This window comes from Papaver somniferum, chromosome 7 (genome assembly GCF_003573695.1).
Source record: "Papaver somniferum cultivar HN1 chromosome 7, ASM357369v1, whole genome shotgun sequence".
Classification (NCBI taxonomy): domain Eukaryota; kingdom Viridiplantae; phylum Streptophyta; class Magnoliopsida; order Ranunculales; family Papaveraceae; genus Papaver; species Papaver somniferum.
This window is the reverse complement of record NC_039364.1, coordinates 18,235,515-18,263,451: the sequence shown is the minus strand read 5'-3', so window position 1 is coordinate 18,263,451 and position 27,937 is coordinate 18,235,515. Positions and strand designations below refer to the sequence as shown.

The 27,937-nt window shown below is 38.4% G+C and overlaps 6 protein-coding genes and 1 pseudogene across 6 annotated transcripts; 1 reads left to right on the top strand and 6 right to left on the bottom strand.

Moving 5' to 3' along the window:
* Nucleotides 1–147: 147 nt before the first annotated feature.
* LOC113294260 (F-box protein At3g07870-like) lies at nucleotides 148–4,788 on the bottom strand. Its single transcript, XM_026542661.1, has 3 exons — nucleotides 4,614–4,788; nucleotides 4,252–4,469; nucleotides 148–240 (listed from the first exon to the last, which is right to left on the bottom strand). The coding sequence occupies exons 1-3, from the start codon at nucleotides 4,786–4,788 to the stop codon at nucleotides 148–150; spliced, it is 486 nt and encodes a 161-aa protein (XP_026398446.1).
* A 336-nt stretch (nucleotides 4,789–5,124) lies between these two features.
* Nucleotides 5,125–8,789, bottom strand: LOC113294259 (annotated as a pseudogene).
* A 1,804-nt stretch (nucleotides 8,790–10,593) lies between these two features.
* LOC113294257 (pentatricopeptide repeat-containing protein At1g12300, mitochondrial-like) lies at nucleotides 10,594–12,533 on the bottom strand. Its single transcript, XM_026542659.1, has one exon. It carries the CDS (start codon nucleotides 12,531–12,533, stop codon nucleotides 11,421–11,423), a length of 1,113 nt encoding a protein of 370 aa, XP_026398444.1. The 3' UTR covers nucleotides 10,594–11,420.
* LOC113294258 (pentatricopeptide repeat-containing protein At1g62680, mitochondrial-like) lies at nucleotides 10,692–11,420 on the bottom strand. Its single transcript, XM_026542660.1, has 2 exons — nucleotides 11,171–11,420; nucleotides 10,692–11,035 (listed from the first exon to the last, which is right to left on the bottom strand). Exons 1-2 carry the CDS (start codon nucleotides 11,418–11,420, stop codon nucleotides 10,692–10,694), a joined length of 594 nt encoding a protein of 197 aa, XP_026398445.1.
* A 4,477-nt stretch (nucleotides 12,534–17,010) lies between the features above and the next one.
* On the top strand, nucleotides 17,011–18,811 carry LOC113296537 (cinnamoyl-CoA reductase-like SNL6). Its single transcript, XM_026544842.1, has 5 exons — nucleotides 17,011–17,321; nucleotides 17,397–17,560; nucleotides 17,667–17,861; nucleotides 17,947–18,293; nucleotides 18,422–18,811. The coding sequence occupies exons 1-5, from the start codon at nucleotides 17,156–17,158 to the stop codon at nucleotides 18,498–18,500; spliced, it is 951 nt and encodes a 316-aa protein (XP_026400627.1). The 5' UTR covers nucleotides 17,011–17,155; the 3' UTR covers nucleotides 18,501–18,811.
* Nucleotides 18,812–21,483: 2,672 nt separating this feature from the next.
* LOC113294256 (uncharacterized mitochondrial protein AtMg00810-like) lies at nucleotides 21,484–22,824 on the bottom strand. Its single transcript, XM_026542658.1, has one exon. The coding sequence runs from the start codon at nucleotides 22,822–22,824 to the stop codon at nucleotides 21,484–21,486; it is 1,341 nt and encodes a 446-aa protein (XP_026398443.1).
* A 2,780-nt stretch (nucleotides 22,825–25,604) lies between these two features.
* LOC113294255 (pentatricopeptide repeat-containing protein At1g63330-like) lies at nucleotides 25,605–27,530 on the bottom strand. The gene has a single exon (XM_026542656.1). The coding sequence runs from the start codon at nucleotides 27,528–27,530 to the stop codon at nucleotides 25,701–25,703; it is 1,830 nt and encodes a 609-aa protein (XP_026398441.1). The 3' UTR covers nucleotides 25,605–25,700.
* Nucleotides 27,531–27,937: the final 407 nt, after the last annotated feature.

Sequence of the window (27,937 nt, the reverse complement as noted above, 5' to 3'; positions counted from 1 at the left end):
ATTCTTCTTTATTCATAATATTAATTTCAACGTGTTGTGGAAGACTATCACCAAGGAAAAACACGGAAAGATTTTTCTTCTTGGTATTCTAAGGACAGTTTTTGTGATCCTTAATGTCCGTCTTTGGGAGGACGGACGGGTGTTAAATCAACCACTTTGCCAACATTTTCCATCCTTGCGTGCTGTTGCACGCTCCAAAAATAAGCCGATAGATGATGCTTCCTCGCATACTTGCAACCGCTGCAAACAGAGAATTAAATTGGTTAAAAAGTGCTTACAACCGGTGCAGTTCAACCTGTTGTGTATATGCCATAATAGGCTATCTTCCAAAATGACTTGTTAAGACAAAGGAACGAAGGCTCTCCACACAGCGATGACTTGTTTACACGAAGCATTCGTGTTTACACGAAGCTTTAACGATGACTTGTTAAGATAACTTGTTAACACGAAGCATAGTTTACTCGAAGATATGACTTCACTTCACACAACGATGATATAACTTCGGTCACACACTACAGCGACGCAGCTCCTATCTTCACCCCAAGATTGATGTAGAGCCATCTTCTTTATAACCGACGACGATGCCGCGTAGCAAGATCGTGAGCTGTTAACCAATCGTATAACCAAATTTCAAACGGCGTTACACGAAGACACCAAGAACCAAACAATGTGTCAGCAAACTCAACAAAACCTACATGACTCGAAGCAGGGGCAAAATAATGGTACGACCATCGACGACACTGCCTACCCAAAGCTTTCCAAACAGTAGATAAAGCTTCGGTCCAAAATCCGATACTCGAGCAGGACGATCAATGTTCACGAAGCAATCTCACTGAACTTCATATCTTCATGAATGAAGAGATACCTTACAAAAGAGATATGAAGATATCTCTTTCGGATCTTCATGAATGAAGATATCCCTTACCACAGAGATATGAAGATATCTCTTTCATATTTTCATGAATAAAATTCCAGTCTTCCCATAAGGAACAACAACAAGGATGATCAACCAATGTTTACGAAGTACAATGGGACAACTTGATACAATCCTGATACCGACGATATAACGCTCCACGAAGACCCGCTCATAGCAAAGTTCTGCCACAATGGACCAGACTCCAACGACGGTGATCCAACGTTCCAAGACGATGATGGTGAAGATGCCAAGTTGATGTCGACGATGGCATGGCGATGCCTAGTCTGCTGTCGACGACGGCATAAAGATGCCTAATCGATAATATATCTTCGGTCCTATAATTTAAACTAGAGTTCAAGCAATGATGTTATACGAAGACTCCCAAGTATCAATTTTGGCAGCATCAGAAATACAACGATAGGGCAAACCCGAGGGCTGCAACGGTATAAATCCAAGGGCGATGATCTAAGGCCCAAAGATGATGACCCAAAGTCTTGGTACGACGATACAAATCCCAGTGATGATGATCTCCCAAGGCTGTCACAAAATTCCTAATAACAATGCTGATCTCCAACAACGAAGGCTCTGTTGACGAAGGCTCCAACAACGAAGCTTCTGCTATTCATCGAAGACTCAGGTGAGGAAGGTCCAAACAACAAAGGCTTTGCTCCAGCAACGAAGGCCCTGTTGACGAGGACTCCAACAACGAAGGCTCTGTTGACGAAAGTCCCAACAACAAAGGCTTTGCTCCAACAACGAAGGCCCTGTTGACGAAGGCTCCAACAACGAAGGCTCTGTTGACGAAGGCTCCAACAACGAAGGTTCTGTTGACGAAGGCTCCAACAAAGAAGGCTCTGTTGACAAAGGCTCCAACGAAGGTTCTGCTGTTCATAACTATGATCCAGAATATGATGGTCGAGCAGGACGGTCAATGTTTACGGAGCAATCTCCCTGAACTTCATATCTTCATGAATGAAGATATCCCTTAAAAAAGGGATATGATCTTCGTGAATGAAGATATCCCTTACCACAGAGATAGGAATATATCTCTTTCGCATTCACAACGATGACCCAAAATCCGGTGGGGATGGTCCAAAGACATCAACGATGCATAACCCAATGGAGAGTGCAAATCTTTGCAAGGACGATTCAAAGACGAAGGCGTCTGTACAATAAATGAGAAGTAGCGCAGACATGATGCTTGCTGAAGACGACGATTATTGCTCCAGACACCGCACTAGTTAACTACTGAGAAGCATAAGAAGCTTGGCCAATATGGTGTCGGCCCCACTCCGAAAATATAGCTTCGGTGAAATTCCGATTCCCTACAAGCTCCTAAAGTGTCCTTGGGGTTTAATAATTTTAACCCAATCAATAAACAAAAGTCAATCTCAAGGTCTTTTTGGCGGTTTTCAAGTTGCTAATTGAAATTAAATAATTTCATAATGTTGGTATTACTAACGAGTATCTTGAAGCACAAGAAATAAAATAATTTATTGTCCTGGACCGATCCTAAAACGAGCGGGTAATACAATATGAGATTAAATATCTCACGTGGATACCAAGTAAACAAGCCTTCTACTGTAACCTCGAAACTTTTTTCACTCAAAGATGCCCGACGGCAATACACACAGAAGCATGTGCTAGTTGTTACAGATCTCCAGCAAATCATGATTTTTGGCAACTGCAATAGAGAAAAAGTGACAGCAACGGAGAAGTTAATAAATTCTTCGTCGGGGCAATCATTTCAAAAGCACAGTTCAAGGGGCAGCTCAAATTCGACAGCCTAAGCATCCTACGTTAGAGCAGATACTTTTGCTTTCGCAAGCTTCAAGAACCACCTTCTGAAACCAAAAGGGGGCATACACACAACTAAAGAGTTTGCAAATATTCAGACTCCTTGCATCTTGTTTATATTAGCATACATTGTTATATGCATTTGATACATTTCAATTCAGAATAATGCATACATTTCCATAAATTGGATACGTTTTTGAATACTAATGCATATAATGGAGAACCGGGGCAAGCACCACCGGTCTCATATCTTCATACTGGGTAAAGCGTTCACACGCAATCTCTCCGGACTCCCCCATAAGCGTCTATGAGTGTACGACCAGGGGAAGGCTTCCATAAGAAAGAGATTCCCAACATGACATGCCTTTGGCAGCTCAGCGAAACGGGTGTTTGCAAAACATTTAGTTTTACACCACGTCTCCGGGAGATTTTCAACCCCCACCGTTCGGTAATCTCCTGGCCCGAGATTGGCCAACGGGGTGACAGGTTCAAACACTCATCTTACCTCAGCGACAATCGATTTACGATTCCCCACAATGCAGGGGCAAGATCAAACCATACAAATACTTAATAAATTTGTTACTGTTCATAAGATGAATTTACCTTATTTATTATAATACAAAAAACTGATACGAAATGTCGTCCACTTACATTTTTGTGCCAGATAAATTTGAGTAATCCTACGAGGTCCTGTGACCCCAAATAATACGGTGTTGTGAAGTAAAAGTTGTCGACGCTACGATGTATAGGTTGTTGCTGCTCAACCGGCCTTACAAAGCATGTTCAACTTGAAGCATGCAACGGACAAGCACCAAGCCGGGTATTGAAAATTTCAATGCCAAATACCAACAAAGAACAAGCCACGAAGAGTGCTTGTACCAGTACGATAAGAATGCAGAACCTTTCGACAAGGAGCGGCCGAAGAAAACAACAACCGAAGCATGAACGATTATGGTGAAAGGAATTTTTCTTAAGGATCGCTTATCATCGACCCTCAAGAAAAGGGGCAAATTGTAGATACCATAATCTGTATGGACACATGGAGGATGATTAGAAGCTGCAGCTGGACACAAGAATACAGCAGCACACACCATATCAACCCCAACACAGTTTCAATCCTAAGCTAAGGATAGAAGAGTAATTCTCCGGAAGATATTTTCCCTTTATAAACCAAAACGATTAGGTCTAGAGAGGGGGACTGGGTCGGCAGAAGAGAGAGGAAGGTTCTGTTTCTATTTCTTTTCTCTTTTCTATTCTTGCTATGGATTACTCACAGAGAGATTGACGATGCTCCTTCAATGTAACCCAACAATCTTAATAAACACCTTAACTCTTTTTCACCCGTGGATGTAGACACTCCGTTGTCGAACCACGTATATGCTTGTGTTGATTTCTATTTCATTTCATTGCACTTAATTTCGTTCATGATTTGAGTCTATATCTTGTTATAGACAGTACTTTATCATGTGTTTCAATTGGTTTTGCTACCAAATTAATGGTGTTCACAATTTCTCCATCCCAATGCCTAGAGTGTATACCTGAGTAATTCCATAATTTAGGTCTCTCCTGGAATAAGGAATTCTAACAACTTTGTACTCTTTGGTTGAAGGAGTGCATCCAAATCCATATAACAATTGTTTTCTTTCGAAATTTGGAAGGACAATATATTCTCTGGTTATTGGATTACAGATATAAGCAGACTGCTTGTAGAAACCATCAAGGTATGTACTGAAACAAACTAAACCATTAACTGAACCTAGAATGTAAGAACCCTTAAATACAGGTCGTAAATTTATCCTTGCCGTTTTAGTAAAACGGTTTAAATTCTCATTATACTCGACATAATAATAATACGGATCTTTATCGGTTCCTGGGGTGTCAAATATGAAACTCAACTTACCTGCAGAATCAAAACCACTGAGATGATGATTTACGTGCATCTGTGAGAAGGATAGATGTTGAACCAGATTCCTCCATGGTTTAGATACCGATTTACACTCAAGAATAGATTCAGCTGGTACACGAGACAAAATTTCTAACATGATCTCTTCTGGAAGCATATTAAAGTTCCCCATTGAAATCGTAATTGAGGAGAAGCACAAGAGAGTAAACGAGATTGATTTTGTTTTAGGGTTTCAAGGAAAACGAAGGAGAACGGAGTTTTTTTTTCTTTCCATGTCCCGAAATGGATGGTATTTGAGAAACGGTTCTGGACTTGGGTTACAGGTTATAGCCTGTTAATAGAAAAAAATCGATTTTATTGTCATCTACCAAATTGCATTGCACAAGTGCATATTTCAAGCCAAACTCCCAACATTGCAGATTTTATTTTGCTAAGTCCAAACACAAGCTAAAAGACATGCGCTTCTTTATTAATTGGGCGACAATACAGCTAGGTGAGACACTCTTCTTCAGTAGGCGACACTACTGGTTCTTATTTCTGATTCATCTAGATTGTCAAGGGAGGAGCCACCAGGTGCAATTGCGTCTTCCGCTTTTTGTTTCCATTCCATGGCTCTATGCTTCATTTCCTTGCCTTTTTCTCCTTGCAGAAGTTCTTTCACTGACCTCTCAACCTCAATTCTTGTACCTTATGATCAATATCCATTCCGACTCCACAATCAACACACGAATACCTATAATTCGTATGTTGTTCAGAGAAAAATGGGTAACAGATCACAGGAACTCCACCACAAACAAGCTGTTGAGTTGTCATTGTAGTGATGCTTCCGAAGTTAACATAGACAACTGAGTTCGGTTCTCTCGAATCAAGCCATTTAAGACATTCCATTTCTTCTTTCCATAAATTGATCAACATAGACGTTGTTTTTGAACCCATGTTGTTTTTAGTTTCCGCTGTGATATCATAGTGAAGTAATTGGTGTGTAGGACCGATTGTGTATAGAGGAGGTAGCGATAATTGATCAGACTTGAGTGCATTCAAAACGTCTTTCTCTAGAGCATCAAACATATTGATAATCAAACCTATAGCTTCATTCATTCCTGCAAGATCCCTAAAACGGATTGTGGGTACAAAATACCGCACACTCGTTTAGTATGCGAAGTAACTCTTTAAGTGATAAGCGAATACGGTCGCATACAACATATTCAAGATGACAAACCAGATGACGTCACCTAATCACGAGTAAAGTACGAAGATCTGTGCGGCTGTAAAGAAACCGTGCGGCAATGGTGAATCCCTATGCGACAATGACGCACATCAGATCTGAAATAAGGGGCTTTATTAGCTGTCATCCACTATGTAAACTCCTATATAAGCAGAGCCATTGTAAAAGGGGAGAGATCTTTTTGGAGAGATTAGACAAGAAATTTAGGAGAGAGAAAGATTATTTGCTTCCAAAGTTAGGGTTTTCTCATATCTTTGTATTTGTTCTAGAATTTTAATAAAAGTTCTTGAGATTCTTATGATAGTTTCTTAGATTGTTCTATAGATTTTACTAAGGTGTAGTTGTGAGATTTCTTGCAACTACATTTTGGCGCTATAAATGAGCTCGAAATGATATAACGTGTTGGTGAATTTCTTTAAAAACAAGTTTAAAATTATTCATAGTCTTTCATCGCTGGATTAATAATCTTTGAGAGTTTTGGAAATTTAGATGTAAAAGTTTCAACAAAAGATTTCATCTCAGAAAAACAATTTTCTTAGTAAAAATTTCAACTCTTTAGAAAGTACTTTTTCCTTCGTCAAGAGAAAATCGTTCACAGAAAAACAAATGGCGAGACAAGCACCTACAGCATAACAAGCAGTAGCAACTAGGAGGAGCAGAAGAATAGCTGGAAGAAGAAGAAGTGAAGTTGCTGAATCATCAAGGATCGGAGAAAGAAACAATCGAGGAAATCAAGTCCAAACTCAGATTCAACGCGAACCAGTGCAGAATAACACCATTGACTACGATAGAGTAAGTGTTCATACTGCAAATACAGATTCAACAGAGAAAGATGAGCAAAGAACTGGAGACGGAGGACCGTAAAAGATAATAAGGAGAATATGACCATAGAGACTCTCCGACAAAGATTAGTCGAAGAAAGAAGGAGAGAAGAAGAAGTACGTGCGAATCTGACGCGTCAGAACAATGAGTTAAGAGAAGAGAATATCAGATTACAAGATCGAAGGTCATGAAGTACGATGTGTACAAGCTCAAGATCTAGAAAAAGCAGGAGCACGTCAGGACGTAGTAGATCCAGCCGCAGACATGCCAGACAAGAGCAGCTTTTAGATAACAACATTATATAAAATAATCAGGTAGGTGACAATATACAAGAACAGCGCGATGGTAATCGCATATAGCAACAACCAAATGATGATAGATATGTACAACAAGGCGAAAACTACCGCATGCGAGAAGATCATAGAGCCAATAGACATGAGCAATGAGGTGAACGTTATCGCACACATCATGACCATGATGATGAAACTAATGAAGAGCGGGGAAGAATGATATTACAAGGAAGAGAAATGTTAAGAAATCACCGTGACCGCGAAGATGAAGATGAAGAATACAATGACGCACAGAACAATGCAACGAATGAAAGAGAAAGGCGAAGGAGAAGAAGAGAAGAAGCTGAAGAGCGCGAAGTACAAGAGGCAATGCGTCAAAACAGGCATGACAACCGAGTAAGACAAGCAAGGTTAAAAAGGCCAATGCAACAAGATACAGATCAAGTCATGAATGAACAAATCTTAAGAGAATTAGCAGAGGTAAGAGCGATGAAGAAGAAGAGGATGACGCAGACACGTGGGCTATAGATAGGATACTGATAGATCCTGGCAGTTCAGTTGATATACTGTTTTATCACACTTCTTGTCACCTTATGATCAATCTCCATTCCGATTCCCCAATCAACACACGAGTACCTACAATTCGTATGTTGTTCAGAGAAAAAAGGGTAACAGATCACCGGAACTCCACCACAAACACTCTCTATTGTTGAATTCCAACCACTGTGTGTCAAAATGCGCCTATAGACGGATGATTTAATACTTTTTCTTGTGGACACCAACCAGCTAACAAGCCTCTTTCTTTGGTTTCTTCTGCAAACTCCGGTGGCAATGTTGCGGTATCGCCTTTTACAATATCCAATCAAACTATCCATAAGAAAGAGTGTCTGTTGTTAGCTAACCCCGAAGAAAACTCAATAAGCTGTTGAGTTGTCATTGTAGTGATGCTTCCGAAGTTAACATAGACAACTGAGTTCGGTTCTCTCGAATCAAGCCATTTAAGACATTCCGTTTCATCTTTCCATAAATTGATCCCTATTGACGTTGTTTTTGAACCCATGTTGTATTTAGTTTCCGCTGTGATATCATGGTGAAGTAATTGGTGTATAGGACCAATTGTGTATAGAGGAGGTAGCGATAATTGATCAGACTTGAGTGCATCCAAAACGTCTTTCTCTAGAGCATCAAACGTTTAGATTACTCTCATCTTCCAACAATTGCATGCACATAATTAAAACATAAATTCTGAACCCAAAATCCAAATCATAAGAAACTTTTAACATAACGTGTACTAGGATATAGTTACCTTTCAGTGGTACAAGACCTCTTTGGATGAGTTGGGAGAAATGCAAGTAAAAGATGAGTCCACATGCACTAGCAGTCCAGAATAGAGCTACTGGGATGCCAAGTTCCACACCAACTTTGAGAGCAAAACTCATCATTCCATCCGAAACTATTCATGTAACAGGAGGTAGGATATCCTCAGAAGAAGGTGATAATAAACTGCTCTTGCTGTTGTTCTTCAGTTTCTGGATTAGGTTCCTAAAGGGTATTAGCATATTGTTTCTGAAAGCGTGGAGGAGATATGGAACGGGTTGGGTGGCATTTAAATCGTCGGGTATGGGGAGACCGTCGGGGATTGTTTCAAACAGGAAGTCAGGTAAACCTTTAACGGAATCAGGTCCTCTCGAATTTATTAACCGTTGGTGACTGAATTCTGTATGACAAAGGTTATAGGAAATCCTTTGAAGTGGAAAAGCTTAGCTAGTGTCATCATGGGAGTCACATGACCTTGTGCTGGGACTGGAATGAAAACAGCATGAGGTTTCATCTCTTCTGTAATTTCTCACTGCAGAAGTGGGCTATCATGCATGACTTATATATTTTTATGAAGGGATGCAATATATATTCCAAAAAGAGATTTGCCACTAAGAGAGTGCTAGTCATAGGGGACAGAATATGGCTCCTGTGAATGCTACTCCTGGAATATTGTTATCTTTGGAATGTGATTCATTGACTAACTGTTTTTGGCCAAGTGAAGACTAGTTTATTTGTAGAGTACAAGATTAATAATCGTCTTTCAAGATTGATTATTTTGAAGCAGCCTTGCTAAGTAGGACAGGCTAACATATATACTCTTTATGTTTCAGGAGAAGTGATATATATATATATATATTTTTACCTTCGTCTAAAATATAGGCTAGAATTGGAAAAGGTGAAAATACCACTTTTCTTGAAGTGAAGGATTCAGCTTCTCCCCAGGTTTCTCACACTTCGCTTACACTTAAGTAGGGTTGGTGCATATATATGAATAAAGCAGAAATTGCAGCAACTCAGTAAGTATTAGCTAAAACTAATTCAGAACCTGTTTACATAGAATTAAAGATCCATATCAAAATTTTCACTGGTGGAAAAACATCATCCATGAATTTGATTACTCAAAGTTGCAAAAACCAAAACATCTGGTCGAGCTGTACAAGTAAATGAACACACGCCAAATAACACACGTTGACAGCCCAAGGAAAAAAAAACAGTTGGTAGTTCATTAACTTCTCTTTCAATTCTACTTTTCTTCTTTCATAAGCTCGTCCATCATGTAACTAGATTTATCAGAGAATAAGTCAGGTTCCTATACCACCTCATTTTCGCTTGGTGAATCCGTTTTCAATAGAATCATTATTGTTCTGGTCAGCGGGTTCACTCCCACTCTCTGCAATAGGATCTTCATATTTGGGTTCATCGATTTCAACTGGGTCTACTTCTAGCACACTGTCTTTTGCGGTTTCTTCGATGATTCATACGGTACCCACCGAAATTGATTGCAGAGATGTAATACCATATACAAAGCCAGCCATTAAAGTTTGAACCTTGTTCCTACTACTAAGAAAAGCTTCAAAAAGAAAAAAACAAACCAATAAACCAAGATTGATGCCGACACATTCCATTTTATTTCTCCTCCACAATCTCTAGAACAAAATTTCCTGAGATGCTCCTTATGAAAGTGTTACAAACCCACAATGTGTTGCACGAGTGATAAGTCTTCCACAATCTATGAATCTTTGTCAAGATATCTCATCGCGTCTGCTGACCAATAAACAAAGAGAGGCAAACATACAATCGCAGTTGTGTCTGCATGAGATGTCAGTTGGCAACTATCCTCTATTTAGAAACCGAGCTGCCCCTGCCGAAACAATCAAATGAATTTGAACATTACGTACCAAAATTGCAGGCAGAAAAACCAAGCAGAAGATGCATAAATATAGAAAAGAGTATACCTGTTGAGTTCCAAGTGAAATCCAACAGATGGAAAAGTTCACCAGAAGCCCAAGTGAAGAGACTACAGCTGGTCATGTTACAAAGCTGATGGCCATAATTGTACAAGAATAACCCTGTATACATACCATATCAATCTTCTTTAATTACCATCTGAAAGAAATTTCCATCCAGTCTTAGCGTCAGGGACATCCTTAAATCACAGCAGCAGCCTGGAACCTTACATTGCCAATAGAGAATTTTCAACAAGAAATTCAAACCCCAGATAACTGAATTTCATAGTATGATGCCTTCCATAAAGTATTATCTACGTCCCAACTATTATGACAGAAAGAACAAGATTAATGCAAAGAATGATTCATAAGAATTTGAGAGAAATAAAGATCCACATTTAAATGTATCAGGCGACACAAATCCCCCAAAGTTTTTCAGATTTTCACTGTTACACTCAACAGTTACAAGGTCTCACAAAAACAGAACCAGATTTTTCAGTTCATCTGTTGAGAGCGTTTTTATTAGTAAGGATACAACAGGATCACTTGGTACAAATTTTCTTTCATGCATCTTGCGAAGAAATTGTAATGCCTTCTCAGTCTCCTTTCCTTGAAGAAAACCCTTGATGATGGTGTCGTATGTTCTAGAATCTAATAAACAACCTTTCTCCTCCATTTGGATGATTAATTTGTTAGCCTCCAGTGACATCCTGTGATGGAAGAGGCCAGCTATCATCGTGGTACATGTTACTACATTAGGAACTAATCCTTTTTCTGGCATCTCATCAAGCAGTTTTCTTGCATCTTCCAACTTCCCTGCCCGAGACAAACCATTGATAAGGATACTGTACATTTCTACATTAGCTAAGATACCAGTACCCTCCATGGATTCGAGCAATTCCATCACCTCCACAATTTTTCAATTCTTGCACAGACCATCCAAAATCATACCGTATGAAACTTCATCTGGAGATTGACCAAAAGATTGCATCTCATTAGGAAACCTCTGAGCAGTCTTCATTCTTCCATCCCAGTATAGTCCCCTTAACAGTACATTGCAAGTAACTATTGTCGGCTTCAATTCATTTTGTCTCATTTTCTTGAATAGCTGCAAAGCTTCATCCAACATATGATTCTTGCAATACCCATCAATTAATATATTGCAACTGGTAACATTCGGTTCAAGGCCCCTATCCACCATTTAGGCGAACAGTTTCACCGCATCTTGCAACCGGCCTGCCAAACACAGACCATCAATCATTGAGTTGTAAGTAATCTGATCAGGTTTTACATTTATCTTGTCCATCAGTTTAAACAACCCCAAAGCATTTTCTGTGTCCCCATCTTTACAAAGTGTATCTATCAATATACTAAAGGTTATTGTATCGGGTGAAATCCCTCGATCCATCATTTCATCAAAATATCTTCTTGCTTCTTCCTGCTGACCATTTAGGCAATGCCCATGAATCATACAATTATATGTCCTTGTATCTGGAAAGATTCCTTTACTAACCATCTCGTCAAAGAATCTGTTTGCCTCATTGAACCGGCCTGAATTACAAAGTCCGTCAATCAAAGAATTGTGAACAACTACATCGGGAACAACATTTAAATCTCTGTGCATTTCACAGAAGAAAACCAAAGCTTCATTAACTAAACCTCCTTTACAAAGTGTGTCTATGATGGCAGAATACGAAACAACAGTTGGTCTGCAGTTCCATTTAGACATGTTATTTTTTAGCTGAAGAGCAAGACCCACTTGACCAGTTGAACAAAGCCCATGTATAAGAGTAGTACATGTGAAGGCATCAGGTTGAATACCTAATTGAGTCATTTTAGCAAACACTTTGAATGCAAAATCAATCTTCCCTTGTAAACACAACCCTTTAATCAGTGTAGTGAATGTGATAACCTTAGGCTGATGACCTCTCTTAATAATTTCTCCAAGAAAACAGAACCCATAATTCACTTTTCCCAATTGGCAACAGCAGTTAATCAAAATGGTCAATGTATACAAATTAGGCTTTACTCCAACCAAACTCATCTTCTTATACAAGACAATGACATCTGAATTACATTTAATCTTCAACAGAGAACTCAATACATGATTAAACGTAACATTTGATGGTAATGGCCTGTCCAAAATCAATTGATCAAAGTATCTCAAACCATCCTCAAGCTTCTTAATCCTTCCAGACTTACACTCATCCTGCACATAACTCTCAAGTTGTGTCATTCTATAATCTCTCACAGATACTTGACGATAACCAGAGATTAATCTGGTATTACGCTTTAGTCTTTGAACCCAACTCATTGTTTATCAGATTCAGTTTTTGAGTGAAAAAGAGAGAGCTGAAAACAGACATTACACTTCCCCTACTCAAGTGTAAGCGAAGTGTGAGACTGGTGGTACTGAAAAAATCCATAGTGGAAAAACATCGTTCGTGAGTCGTGACGTGTACTCAAAAATTCAAAAAGAAAAAATATTTGACAGATTAGAAGGGTCTGGCCGTCAAGCTGTACATGTAAATGACCACGAGCCATAACAACACCGTGGACAATGGCAGCTATATTTCGGAAACAATAATGGATCTTGTGAAACAATTGGAAGTAGAGTTTGGAAAAGAATCTAGCTGGGTTATTTGTTTCTTTTTTTTTTAACGATTAGTTTGGATCTGACATGTTATATCTGATTCCGACTACATTTGATTTAACAAAAAAGATTTACGGACCGAGAAAAAAATCGTGAAGGAAAAGCTCTCACAAACCCCCTGGCCCCTGCTGTCCTCCGCGGGGTCCACCGGGACCACAAAAAAAACCGTGAGACAAATTTTGTGATTCGGTTTTGGTGTGGTCCGTTTTCACGGTTCGTTTAGAACCACTCGTAAGATAACAAAATAGTAGAGTTATAGAAACTTTTGAATCCAGTTACAAAATGATAACCGACTTAAATAACTATGAGTCAGATGTATGAGCTGAGACCTCAAGTTCGACACAAACGAGTTGATATTTAACTTGACCTGAGTCAGATGCCGAGTCAGTTCGTATCGCAAGTCAAACCTTAAGTCACATATTAGAAAAAAATATAACAAACAATGTAACGTATCGCCCCAAGTCGGATACCGAATCAAATTCGTATCACGAGTCATACCCAAATAAACAAAATAGCTAGTTCTACGCATCACTTACTTGTAACACCACCTCCCATATTGGTCCTAACTATCTAAAGTGTAAGCAGATTGTGACACTTGTCTAGGCAAAAGTTATAGTGAGTGTTAGAGCATTGCTCGGTCGAACTCGCATGCGTTGCTATCTCAAGCATGTTTGTCAATGTTAGTGATCAAAACTATAAGTCTTGATTTCTAGTCTATTATAGCTAATTCTCGGACTAGGATAGAAAGTGTAGTTGAGCTCAAGGACTTCATGGCGATTCATCATACAAGTAGAAGAACTACTCAAGGAACCGGTGGAACTTCTCTACAAAAAGGTATGTGAAGACTTGAACTTATCTATCGCTCAAAAGTCTATCTACTCTATCTCCTATTCTTTGAGACAAGAAGTCGTATGCTATATATATAGACTTGGATTTTACACATTTGATATTTCGAGCGGAGTATACCTCGCCTATCTATATCTCGAAATATGTGTTGGTAAGCTTTTCGCTTCGATCAAGTTTATCTTTACCATGTGACGAAAGTCATGATATGTTTCAATCATCTTGAAAATTGCTTTGACGAGAAATGGTGTAACAACTGTATAACATCCTCTAAGAATGTTTCAAATATTGAAATGAGAGTTTAGATTACATAACCAATGATGGACATAAGCATTGTTGTGGAAACACATTTATGTATAAGTCTTATTCCTTGAACCAAAGTTTGCGAACTTTGTTGATCAAGAGAACCGGAAGAATGGCGTGAGCCAAGTCCGCGAACTGCCTAAGTTCTCAAACCCGAGAATTTCTGCTGGAGTTGACAACCTGTTGCGTGATTACCAGTCCGCGAACTGGCGATGTTCTCATTCCCGAGAATTTCTGCTGGAGTTTATAAACTCTGCCCAGTAACTTAAGTCCGCGAACCTAGTATGAGAACTTGAGAAGGTTATATATCTGAAGATGATTTCTGAACTTAAACTTAAAAAGACTAAGGAATGTAGTTTGCAAACCGTGGATATAAAAGTCCATGAACCGATTCAAGTGAATCAAATCATCTTTGCTTCAATTGTGTCTTGTGTAGAACATGAGATTTCCTTGCAATTGAACAACTCTCTAACTAGTTCATCTTGAAGTCATTTGAACTAGTTATGGTGAAGAAGAACATGGTTGATATGAAATGCTCATATGGCTAAGCATTTGGTTAATTATTGTTGAACCAACAAGTGCATACGTTTGGGTACAGTTAACAAACCTAGAAGCGTGCATTGTCAAGTGTGTGTAACAAGCTAAGTTTTCGATCTAACAGTTGAGAAATATTAGCTTGAATCTAAATCAGGTTTTCATCTAACGGTGGATATTGATTGCTTTGTTACCAAGGCAACCTAATTGCAAACCCTGGTTTGAAAGACTATATAAAGGAGACATCTAGTATTGTGCAAAACTAATCCCCACACCTTATGTGTGATACTAGTTTCCGTGCTAGAGTCGGTTCTCCTTTAACCTTTGGTTTTCTTCTTCTAAAACCAGGTTAACGTCTTAAAGACTTCATTGGGATTGTGAAGCCAGACCGATACTACTTTTATCGTGGTTGTGTGATCTGATCTTGAATCTTCTATCGTACGAGTACAATCAGATTGATTGTCTTGAGATTGATATCTCCGATAGGAAAGATATAAGAAGTAATCACAAACATCTTCTTCTCATTGTTTGTGATTCCGCAACATCTTGTTTCGCTACCATACGATTAAGATTGTTGGGGAGTGATTGATAACTCTAGCATGCTCTTCGACAATATAAGACCGGATTATCAATTGGTTTCTGTTCACCTTGATTATTATAAAAAGACGGAACAAAACCTTTAGGGTTTATCTGTGAGAGACAGATTGATCCTTTGATAGACTTGTCTGTGTGAGACAGATTTTTTTATTGTCAAAGCCTGCGATTTTGGATCATAGCAACTTTTAGTTGTGGGTGAGATCAGCTAAGGGAATCAAGTGCGCAATATCCTGCTGGGATCAGAGGCGTAGGGAGTACAACTGTACCTTGGATCAGTGGGAGACTTATTGATGATTAGCTGCAGAGAAGTCTGAATTATATTTGTTCAACACCTTCAAATATGATAACAACTTTCGAATGCAATTTTTTTTCCCATTTTTACGCTGCCATTTTGTACGAACATGTGTTTTAACATCACTATCCACAAGACCACTCTCCCGGCCTCTCTTGGCTTGCGTTATTGCAAAAACATAAGAGGCGAATTCCTTATTGATTATAATGAATCATTGTGCTAACCCAGTTGCATCACGATCATTGATGTTCATGATTTTATCTCGATATCTCAGAAGTATGTTAGCCCACATGGTGTTACTATGCTGATGTGCACCATCAATACAATCTTGTGTAAAATAAACATAATTGTGACAAGTACATTCATCTTCTATGATGTTAAACTTTGCACCCTGAACTTTGACCTTTTTACCTTTACCTTTGCCTTGACTTTGAGATTGTAAATCCATATTACAAGAAATTAAGAAGTATAGAGAACATAATCTTGTTTTAGATCAGAAGAATATTGAAAGATAAATAAATTGTAGAGAGATTTAGAAATTCTGGAGTGAGTTGAAATGAATTTGAACTTGGGTATTTATAATGGGGGGAATTGTAACCATTGGATGATGAGCAGCTGAGCGATGATCTAATCCGCGAGCGACGACATGACTATCGTTGGCGCTATAATGACCAGAGAGCGATATTAAGACCGTATAGCGATGACAGTCTATCGCTCGCCGCATGTATGTCTATGTAGTATATTTGACACATTGGCACATACATTTGCCACTATGACATACCATAATGGGTGTAAAGTGTAAAAGTAAAACACCAATTAAAGATCATAATTGATTCAATCGTTAGGAAAATGAATGGGCCTTTGAAGATTAATTATTTTCATAGCACTATAGCAGCATCGCTGAGTACGAGGCTATCATATATATTACCTCCCTTTTTATTTTTGCCTAAAATTAATATGTGAAATTAAAAAAAATATAAATTTTTTTTCCTAAAACGGAAAAAGTATATAGCTTGTATTCAGGATTCTCACGATAGCATACCACTTGCCCCGAGTAGAGTGCACATCTAAATGAAACAGAAATTGCAGTAACTTACTAGAACCAAAACTATAAAACTTGTTTATATATATATCAAAATTTCCACCAGTGAAAAAAAGCATCATCCATGACGTTGTCGATTACTCAAAATTGCAAAAACCAAAACACACTTGCCAGACAGATTAGGGAGGTTCTAGAGGTACTCGAGCTGTACAAGTAAGTGACCACACGCCATAACAACACACGCTGACAGCCCAATCGAAACAAATGTTGAAAAACAGTTGGAAGTTCATTCAAGTGCTTCTCTTCTTCTTTCTGCTTTCCTCTTCCAAATCTCAAGAAAGTCAAATATTAGAAAAACTCCATAACAATTACTACAACGTATGTGGATAGCTATCACTAGTTTATAGACAACGCTAGGTAGTTTAACAACTCCTCAGTTGCACACATTATGCTCCTCTTTTTTGTATCCTCCATCTACCTACCTTTTAACAACCACTTCCCAACTATCTACTGGTCTCCCACACTCTTTGAATGCGCTTTCTCTTTCTCTCTTTTCTTCCTTTTAAATACCAACTCACTCGCACCTTTTCCTGATAATCCAAATAACACATTTTTTCTATTCTCAAACAACTTGCACTTTCTCTTTCTCTCTGAAACAACAGCAACAAAAAAATGTCTCCAGCAGCAGAAATACCACTTTTAATTCATGAAGAAGAAGAAGAAGAAGACTTCTCAAAAAGGGTATGTGTAATGGATGCATCAGGAAGATTAGGTTCAAGCTTGGTTGAAAGTCTACTTCAAAGGAATTACATCGTTCATGCTGCCGTCTCTACCTATGGTAATTAAATCCCATATTTGTTCACACCAATTTGGGTTTCATCTTAATTCTAAATTTCTTTTTTTGGGTGGACAGGTAATTTGCAGCCATTAAAAGGGATAGCTAATTGTCTGAACAACAAGAATCTGAAGATATTTGAAACGGATCCTTTTGATTATGAAAGTATTATCAACGCTTTGAAAGATTGTTCTGCCTTGTTTTACTCTTTCGAAACTCCTCAAGAACAACCCATCTTTGATGTATGTGTACTATACCCTTTTCAATTACGTAATTCGCTGAATTGATTAGATGTTCATTTCTCAATAATCAAAATCCAACTCTTATTTCCATTGCTTGCTTCCACAGGAGTTGATGGCTGAAATTGAGGTCAGAGCAGCTCATAACGTATTAGAAGCTTGCGCCCAGACAGATACAATGGAGAAAGTGATATTCACATCGTCAATAACAGCAGTTATATGGAGAGAAGACCATAAATCCACCACCGCCGACCAACTTTCCGAAAGGGATTGGAGTGATGTTAATTTCTGTAAGAAATTCAAGGTATTTGAAAATTAAATCAATGTAATTGCCTCTAGACACTTATCAGGAATGATAATAATGTAAGTGCCCAAATTGGTTGCTACAGTTATGGCATGGACTGTCAAAGACACTAGCAGAGAAAACAGCCTGGGCATTGGCAATGGACAGAGGAGTAAACATGGTGAGCATCAATGCAGGATTACTAGTAGGACCAGAAATTTCAATGAAGACATCATATCTAAAAGGTGCAGCTGAGATGTACGAAGATGGTGTATTAGTAACAGTAGACCTAAAATTCTTAGTGGACGCTCATATCTGTGTATTCGAAGATATTTCGTCTTACGGACGATACTTATGCTTTAATCATGTCATTAATCAACCTGATGATGCCGTTGAGTTTGCGAAAATGTTAACACCGTCAACGGCGACAACAACTTTATCAGCTGCTACAAGGTTAGTAGTGCAATGAACTTAAATTTGGGTTTTATCTTTAACAGTGCAGGATCATTAAGATTCGATGCCTCCTTCCAATATTACACTGTTGCTTACACTCGACTTTAAATCTTTCTCGTGTTTAACAGCTATGAAGATTTGGGGATCTTTGAACAAAGAATTGGTAACAAGAAGTTGAACAAATTGATGGTGGATTACAAGAACTGATGATATGTGGATAGAATAGTAGCCTCACAGATTTCAAGTATACTTATGTCTACAAAAATACAAAGTAAAAAAGTCATCGCTGCTAATGGGGTACCAGTATGCTTTGGGGGCGTACCAATCTCTTAAGAACAAGTGTTTTGTCTTATATGAAAATATGATAGACCCCCAGACATTATGGTACCTCCATTAGCAGCATTGAAAAAAGTACACGGCATTACCGTTTGGCAGTAAATTTTTAGGAAAAAGCAAATGCAACCCCCCCCTTAAAGATTTAAAATTTGATATCTTCTGTGGTGTTTGATCATGATAAATTGAGCACAAGCGTGAGATTTCGGCGTAAAGTCATGATAAACACTAAAATTATCCATAAATCCTCTAATGGTGGAGTTTATAATTTTACATAATCAATAATGGCAAGGTTGCTAATGGAGGGTACCATTTTGCTTGGGGGTGTACCAACCCAAAAGAAATTATTTTTTTTGTCCTAAGGCTGCACATGGTACGAGACGGTACGGATTTTTTCCTAACTCAGTACTTGTACCTTCCTATGGACGGTACCTGTACCTTGTATCTGTGCAGTATGGGACGGGACGGGACGTGTACCTGTTTAACTCGGTACGGGACGGGACCGGTTCTTTATCTATAGCATTTGTAAAAAAGAAAAGAAAAGAGGATTACCACTCTTTAACGGTTTGACCCGTTTGAGAAACGCTTGGACTAGTGGAGTATGTGTACCGGGAGTACACTAGATTCTTTTCCTTCTTATCATTTTTGAAGTCTGACCAGGATAGTAATTGAATCAGATTTCTTCCGAGCACTAAGTATCTTACGGCAACAACAGGTCATGAGAGATTTGTTCTGGTAACGAATGTTGGTCTCGAAGAAGAATTAGTTTGTTGGCATAGCTCGTGGCAGTGGTGGGGTTAATTTTAATCTAAGAAATTGGTATCGTCTAATCGTGAACTGAATTAAGATGGACAGGTTGATGAATGAATTTGGGTGAGCTAATGGCTGTAATCAGTAAGGCAGTGGTGTTTATTGCCTAGTACCTGCAATGAGTTTGCTTAAAAATGGAATTGGGGTTGTCTGGTGCTGTTATCTCTAATGGATTTGAACATTTGTTCCAAAATCAACATCTGCAGATGTGAGGATTTCTAAACATGGACCAATTTGGTTTGTATGGGGTTGTTGTTCAACTGAATTGATTCGGATTGATTTTTAAATGGTGGTTGTATGGAAGAGCTGAAATTGGTTTACTTCGCAACCAAGTGAGAAGATTTCGGGATGGAGAATACGATAGAGAAAGGGTATAACTCCTACTATCAACGACTAGGATTTAACCCTAATTTCAACTGATAGAGATCCTCGGGACAGGACGGGAATAGCATAGAACCGTTACTCGTACCTACTCTAGACACGGTACCAGTTTTTGGTACTTGTACCTGTCCCATCTGACAGCGGTTCCAGGACGGTACCGGTGCGGTTCCTGCGGTTCCGGTACGGTTCCATGGGACGGGACGGTTACTGTGCAGCCCTATTTTGTCATATATGTAAATTGGTACACCCCCAAACAAAATGGTACCCCCGTTAGCGGCCTCGAAAAAATGGTACCGACTATACATACATTTTGAAAAAAAATTTCTTGCCCATTGCAGTGACCAAAAGGCATACGTCTTTTTTTAAAAGCACCAAAGGAACAAGTACCATGTATGTGTGCACACTTGGTGGTGTCATGTGAACATGCAAGATACAGCTGAGAGAGTAAATAAACAGCAAGATTGTGCTTGAAAATGAAAAGTTAAGAGCTTTTAATTGAGATTGAAGATTACATAGAACCAGAAAGTATTAGTATAATGTTTGGCTGAAATTTAAGACGATTGTTAAATATAACTAACACAAAATTTGTAGACCCAATTTGGTTGATATGCAAATTAATGATTCCTAACTAACCCAACAGAGACTAAACAACCAACTGATACGAGTGGTTGCTAATAGGACCGACGGCCAATGGTTCCAATCACTCGTAATTAGGGTCGATGAAGTTGTTTTCACAATCAAGAATATTTCCTATGTTCCCACCCTAACTAGCTAGTGAATGCGAATACAGTAGTGTACATAATTTGCGATATGATTGAATCCTGAAAATAATGGAAGACGATTCCTAACCAAAATTAAAAAGCAGTAATAAAAATAGATAGAACCATGTAGAGTAATAACACCCTGCACCATTCAAACAAGCTATTCTAACAAAATTAGTTCACCTGCTGAGAGTGTGTTTATTAATAAGGATACAACAGATGTTGGCGAATAAAAAAAACCTATTCCCAACAGGTGCAAAACCCTTTATAAATAGCTTCTCCCAGTTTCGTTTAACATATAAGAAAAATCAATCTGTTTTCTCTGTTTCAAAAAGCATCATCAGAAATCAGAAATCTCTTTGTGTGTTCTTGATTGAATCAAGGGGTACAAACCTTGAATTCAGTTTTCGTTGCAGGGCTTTCATTGTATCCTGAAGGCAATATTTCGCATACCTGTTGTAATCGCCAATTGTTATTGGGAGGGTAGAAATATTTGTCTAAAAGAAATTTATACAAGCCTTTAAAGTTTTGGAGTGCAACACTTTCTTCTCTGTGTCATTCATCCTTTGTGAAACCCATTTTTTTCCAACAACAGAATCACTTGGCACAAATATTCTTTCGCGCATCTTGCGAAGAAATACTAAGGCCTTCTCAGTCTCCTTCCCTCTAAGAAAATGACAATCTAAATGCTAAATGGCTGAATGCCTTCTCTATTCATTTCATTCCGTATAAATAAGATCATTGTACAGCCTATAACAGGCAACAAAATATAGAACTAATGCTATATACTATTTGGCTAACTATTCTAAGTAATATATACAATTACATGCAAAGAAGAATAATCCTAATTTGAGCCACAATATATCTGCAAAGAATCCTGAATTAACTACCAGTGATATCCCCCCTCAAATTGATGATGGATGATTGTGAAGCATCAATTTGTCAACCAAGAACTGATGACGTTTTCTTGAAAGAGCCTTCGTGAAAACATCAGCTGTTTGAAGAGAAGTATTGATATGAGGAAGTGAAATAACACGACTATCATATGCATCACGAATAGAATGACAATCCACTTCAATGTGTTTTGTACGTTCATGAAATACTGTATTTGCGACAATTTGGTTGGCACTGGTATTATCTGCATGAAGTTGAGTAGGCTCGGCTTGAGAGAAGCCAAGTTCACCCAAGAGACCACGAAGCCAAATAATTTCTAAGCATGCAGAGGACATAGCACGATACTCAGATTCAGTTGAAGATTTAGATATTCGTTGCTGCTTTTTGCTCTTCCATGATACAAGAGAGTCACCAAGAAACATACACCAGCCGGTAATAGAACGTCGAGTATCTGAACAACCAGCCCAGTCTGCATCACTATATGCATCTAAACGAATGGAAGTACCCACAGGAAAGAAGAGACCTTTATCAGAAGTGCCTTGCAAATAGCGAATAATGCGACGAACAGCAGCTAGATGGATGTGTGTAGGTGCTTGCATAAATTGACTAACTTGTTGAACAACAAATGAAATATCTGGCCTTGTAATCGTCAAATAATTGAGGCTTCCCACCAATCTACGATACAAAGAAGGATCAGAAATAAAATCACCATCATCCCGACGATATTTGACATTTACCTCTAAAGGAGTGTCAACTGAGCGACCATCTTGTAGTCCAGCCAAAGAAATAATATCTCGAGTATATTTATGTTGGTGTAAAAAAAGACCAGTGTCTGTCGACTGAACCTCAAGACCCAAAAAATATTGCAAAGGACCTAAATCCTTCATATGAAAGGACTGACAAAGATGCTCTTTAAGTTTGGAAATCAAAGTAGAGTCTGTACCCGTAATAACGATATCATCAACATAAATCAAGAGTAAAACAATGCCATTTAAAGTTTTGCAAAGGAACAGAGAAGAATTATACTGACTATGGACAAAGGAGAAGTTGATAAGTGTAGTGCGAAACTTGTCAAACCAGGCTCGTGGTGCCTGTTTCAAGCCATAAAGTGATCGTTTGAGCTTACAAACATCTGTCGATGGAGTGGAGAAGAATCCAGGTGGTGGAGTCATATAGATTTCTTCCTTAAAATCCCCATGTAAGAAAGCATTGTTAACGTCCATTTGACTCAATGGCCAACCTTGAGAGGCTGCAATAGCAAGAATAAGTCTTACAGTAGTCATTTTTGCGAAAGGTGTAAATGTTTCTTCGTAGTCAACTCCATGCTGTTGCCGATTACCAAGTGCCACCATCCTTGCTTTATATCTTTCAAGAGACCCATCAGAGCGTAGCTTAATGGAATATACCCATTTACATCCAATGGGTTTTACACCCGAAGGACATGGGACAATATCCCAAGTATGATTCTCCTAAAGAGCTAGAAGCTCTTCTTTCCTGGATTTCGTCCAACATGCAAGTTTAGCTTTAGAATCACATGTGGGAATTTCAGTGTTAGTTAAAGTGGCAGAGAAACCATACCGAGCGGGGGGCTGAGTGGTACGATGTGACCTGCGGAGAGCCACTGGAGCAATCACCGGATCAGGGTCGGGAAGGATTTGTGAAGAAAGGGGCCGTCTTCGCTGATAAACATGGTTGCGTTTAAAACGCTCAATGAGTGGTGACAGATCATTGATATGCTCAAAAGTAGGAATACAAACATTATCAAGATGAGAGACATGCTGTTGAAAGAAATACTCATTTTCAAAGAAAATCACATTTCTAGAAATACGCATGCGATTAGCAACACTATCATAGCACAGATATCCTTTCTGAGTAGTAATATACCCCATAAAAACACATTTTACTGATTGAGCCATAAGTTTGTGACGCTCATGAGAAGGCAGATGAACGAAACAAACACCCAAAAGTGTGCAACCTGTCGTACTGAGGATATGTGCTGAAGAGGCGATAATAAGGAGAGTCAAACCTCAATTGTTGAGGGGGTAAGCGATTGATTAAATATACAGCCGTAGATAAATCTTCCACTCAAAAATTTTCTGGAACAGAGGACTCCAAAAGCAATGTTCGAACCATATACAACAAGTGACGGTTCTTACGTTCAGCCACCCCGTTTTGTTGAGGTGTATTAGGACAAGATCTCTGAGATATAATACCTTTCTGTTGCAAAAATCCCTGAAATTCATGTGACATGTATTCACCTCCATTATCAGATCGCAAAATCTTAATACATGTAGAGAACTGTGTTTCAATATAGGCTAGAAAAGCTTGAAACACAGTGAATACTTCAGCCTTGGTGCGCAGGAAATAAATCCATGTAAAACGGCTGTAGTCATCAATAAACGTAACAAAATATTTATATTGAGCATGTGAGATAACAGGAGTAATACCCCAAACATCAGAATGTATAATCTCAAAACATGTAGTAGCATGACTACCAGATGTAGGAAAAGGTAAAACTTTACTCTTCCCCAACTTACAGGTAGAACAATCAAAATCGAAACTTTTATATTTGTTACCAAGAAAACCACGATTCATTAATGTTGATAAAATCTCATTATTCGGATGACCCAAGCGTTTATGCCAAATGGAAGCCTTATTCTCAACTAAAATAGAAGCTAAAGACAAAGTTCTAGGAATCGAAAATTGCAGCGGAAAAATTCTGCCCACTTTAGGCCCCTTCGCGATCACCTTCCCCGACACCTGATCCTGTACAACACAACCATTGCGAGAAAAGTGCACATCACAGTTATTATCCACCATTTGACCAACTGAAATAAGGCTAGTAGATAATCCAGGGGAAATAAATACATGACGAAACGAGGGTGTAATATCTCCAACAGCTGTAATTGGAAGTTTACTGCCATTAGCAATTTCAATATTTTGTGTACCAGTATACTCCCGTACATTGTGTAATAAATCAGATGAGCCAGTCATATGATTGGACGCTCAAGAATCAACAATCCAAGGAAAGGTAATTGACTTACTATTACCTTGAAGTCCAAGCGCAGAGAAAGCTGAAAGAATCATTTGTTGTATCATTTCTGGAGTAATTGTTGACTGACTAACAGTAGAGGATGAAGCAACAGCTTGAAATGCTTGGGCTTTTCTATTTTCTGGACGTGTAAGACACTCTTTGATAATGTGGCATTGTTGTTTGCAATAGTTGCAGAATTTCTTATTGCAATTGCGTGCAATATGCCCAAACTCTTTGCAACTACAGCATTGTGATTTCCCTTTCTCATGATTCCTCCCTTGAGCAGCATAGGCCAGATTGATCAAATCAGCCGTTTCTTTCTGCCCACTTATAGCCGCTTGTGTAGCCATCCTTTGTTCCTCACGCAATAATTCACCAACACATATATCTAATGAGGGAACCGGATTTCTGTTCAACAATCCAGCTCGCGCAGTCTCAAACTCTGGTCTCAATTTCATCAAGAATTGATCCCGCTTGGTTTCCTCATGCACTGCCTGAAGACCTTCCAACGTCTCTTGAGAGACCTTAGAATAAATAATACCAGAATACTCGCTCCAGAGGTTAATAAAATCAGAATAATATTGCTCAATGGAAAGATTACCTTGACTGAATTGACTGATTTCAAGTTCAAGTTGAAAGCGCCGCGCAGTATTTTCTTGGTGATAAATACGTCTCAGGTAATCCCACATTTGTTTTGCTGTATGAAAAGAACGCAGATTATTGACCATACGTGGCTCAATAGTTGCTAAAATCCAAGAAATGATGCGAGCATCTTTGGTTTCCCATTGCGCAAGTTCCTCAATGTCTGTAGGCTTTGAAGAACTGCCGTCGATATGATTCCAAAGCGTCTTCCCTTTCAAGAACATTCTGAACTGAAACTCCCAGGCAACATAGTTCTTACCTGTAAGCCTGATTGCAAATGTCTCCGACGATTTGCCAGAAAAATGTTCGATAGACATCTCTAAAAAAAATAAAACCAAAATTGTTGAAAATCAACCCAAAACCAAGACGAGACGAAAAGACAGCCCAAAGAGAAAAAATCAGAAACTGATTGATGGCTCTGATGCCATGACAATCTAAATGCTAAATGGCTGAATGCCTTCTCTATTCATTTCATTCTGTATAAATAAGATCATTGTACAGCCTATAACAGGCAACAAAATATAGAACTAATGCTATATACTATTTGGCTAACTATTCTAAGTAATATATACAATTACATGCAAAGAAGAATAATCCTAATTTGAGCCACAATATATCTGCAAAGAATCCTGAATTAACTACCGGTGATAGAAAACCCTTGATGATGGTACCATATGTTCTAGAATTTGGTAAGCAATTTTTCTCGTCCATTTGGATGATTAACTTGTTAGCCTCCAAGAACATCCTGTGATAACAGAGGCCACCTATCATTGTGTTATATGTTACCACATTAGGAACTAATCCTTTTTCTGGAATCTCATTATACAGTTTTCTTGCATCTTCCAACAGGCGAACCCAAAACAAACCATGAATAAGGATATTATACATTTCAACATTAGGTAAGATGCCACTACCCTCCATGGATTCGAGCAATTCCATTGCCTCCGCAATTTTTCCATTCTTGCAGAGACCATCCAAAATTGTACAGTATGTGACTTCATTTGGAGATACACCAAAAGATTGCATCTCAGTAAAGAACCTCTGAGCAGGCTTCATTCTTCCATCCTGGTATAGTCCCCTTAATAGGATATTGTAAGTAACTGTTGTGGGTTCCAATCCATTTTCTTTCATTTTCTTGAATAGCTGCGTAGCTTCATCCAACTTACGGTTCTTGCAATACCCATCGACTAATATATTGCAACTGAAAACATCTGGTTGAAGGCCCTTATCTACCATCAAGTTAAACAGTTCGACCGCATCTTGCAATTGACCTGCCAAACACAGACCATCGATCATTGAGCTGTAAGTAATCTGATTAGGCTCTATATCTATCTTGTGCATCAATTTAAATATCCCCCAAGCATCTTTCATGTTCCCTTCTTTACAATGTGAATCTATCAAGATATTAAAAGTAACCGTATTTGGTGAAATTCCCTGATGCATCATTTCATCAAAATATCTTCTTGCTTCTTCCTGCTGACCATGTAGGCAATGCCCATGAATCATACAAGTATATGTGTTTACATCTGCTAAAATTCCTCTATTGACCATCTCGCCTAAGAGTTTCTTTGCCTCATTTAACCGGCATGAATTACAAAGTCCGTTGACCAAAGAACTGTAAACAACTACATTTGGAATAACTTCCAAATCTCTGTGCATTTGAGAGAAGAGAACCAAAGCTTCATCAACTAAACCTCCTTTACAAGGAGCATCAATTATCACAAAATATGAAACAACATTTGGTCTGCAATTCCATTTTGGAATCTTGTTTTTTATCTGAAGAGCAAGACCTACTTGACCAGTTGAACAAATCCCGTGTATAAGAGTATTACATGTAAACTCATTAGGTTGAATACCTGGTTGAGTCATTTTAGCAAACACTTTGAATGCATAATCAATCTTCCCCTGAAGGCACAACCCTTTAATCAGTGTAGTGAATGTGATAACATCAGGATGATGACCTCTCTTAATAATCTCTCCAAGCAAACAAAAACCATAAATCACTTTTCCTAATTGACAACAGCAATTAATCAAAATGCTCAATGTATAAATACTGGGTTGTATCCCAACCAAACTCATATTCTTATACAACATAATGACATCTGAATAGCACTTGATCTTCGTTAATGAACCCAATACATGATTAAATGTACCATTAGAAGGTAATGGCCTTATCAAAATTAATTGATCAAAGTATCTTAAACCATCATCAAGTTTCTTAATCCTACCAGACTTACACTCATCCTGCACAAAACTCTCGAGCTGTGATATTCTTCTGCTCTTGTTACCTCCTGAACCATAATAATCTCTCACAAATGATTGATGATGATAACTAGAGATAACTCTGGTACTATTAAGCTTTAATTTTTGAACCAGACTCATTCTTGAGCGCTTCTTGTTTATCAGATGTTCAGTTTTTGAATGAAAAAGAGAGAGCTGAAACAAACATTATACTTTCACTACTGAAGTGTAAGCCAAGTGTGAGACTAGTTTGTATGTAAAGTGTAGGTAAGAATTATTCTCATTCCTCTGACCACTAGCATTAGAGAAGGTAAAAATTGCTTACAGGCAACAAAACACGCTCAGGCTGAGTAGGGTGCATATGTAAATGATTCGAAGCAGCAATTCTCAGCATCTAATTACAGACCGGTATCAAAAACTTTACACTGGAAAAACATACGTTGTCGTCGAATGCTCAAAATTCCAAAAAAACCAAAACACTTGACAGACAGATTAGAAGGTTCGAGCTGTACAAGTAAATGAACACGCGTTTACAGCCCAATCAAAAA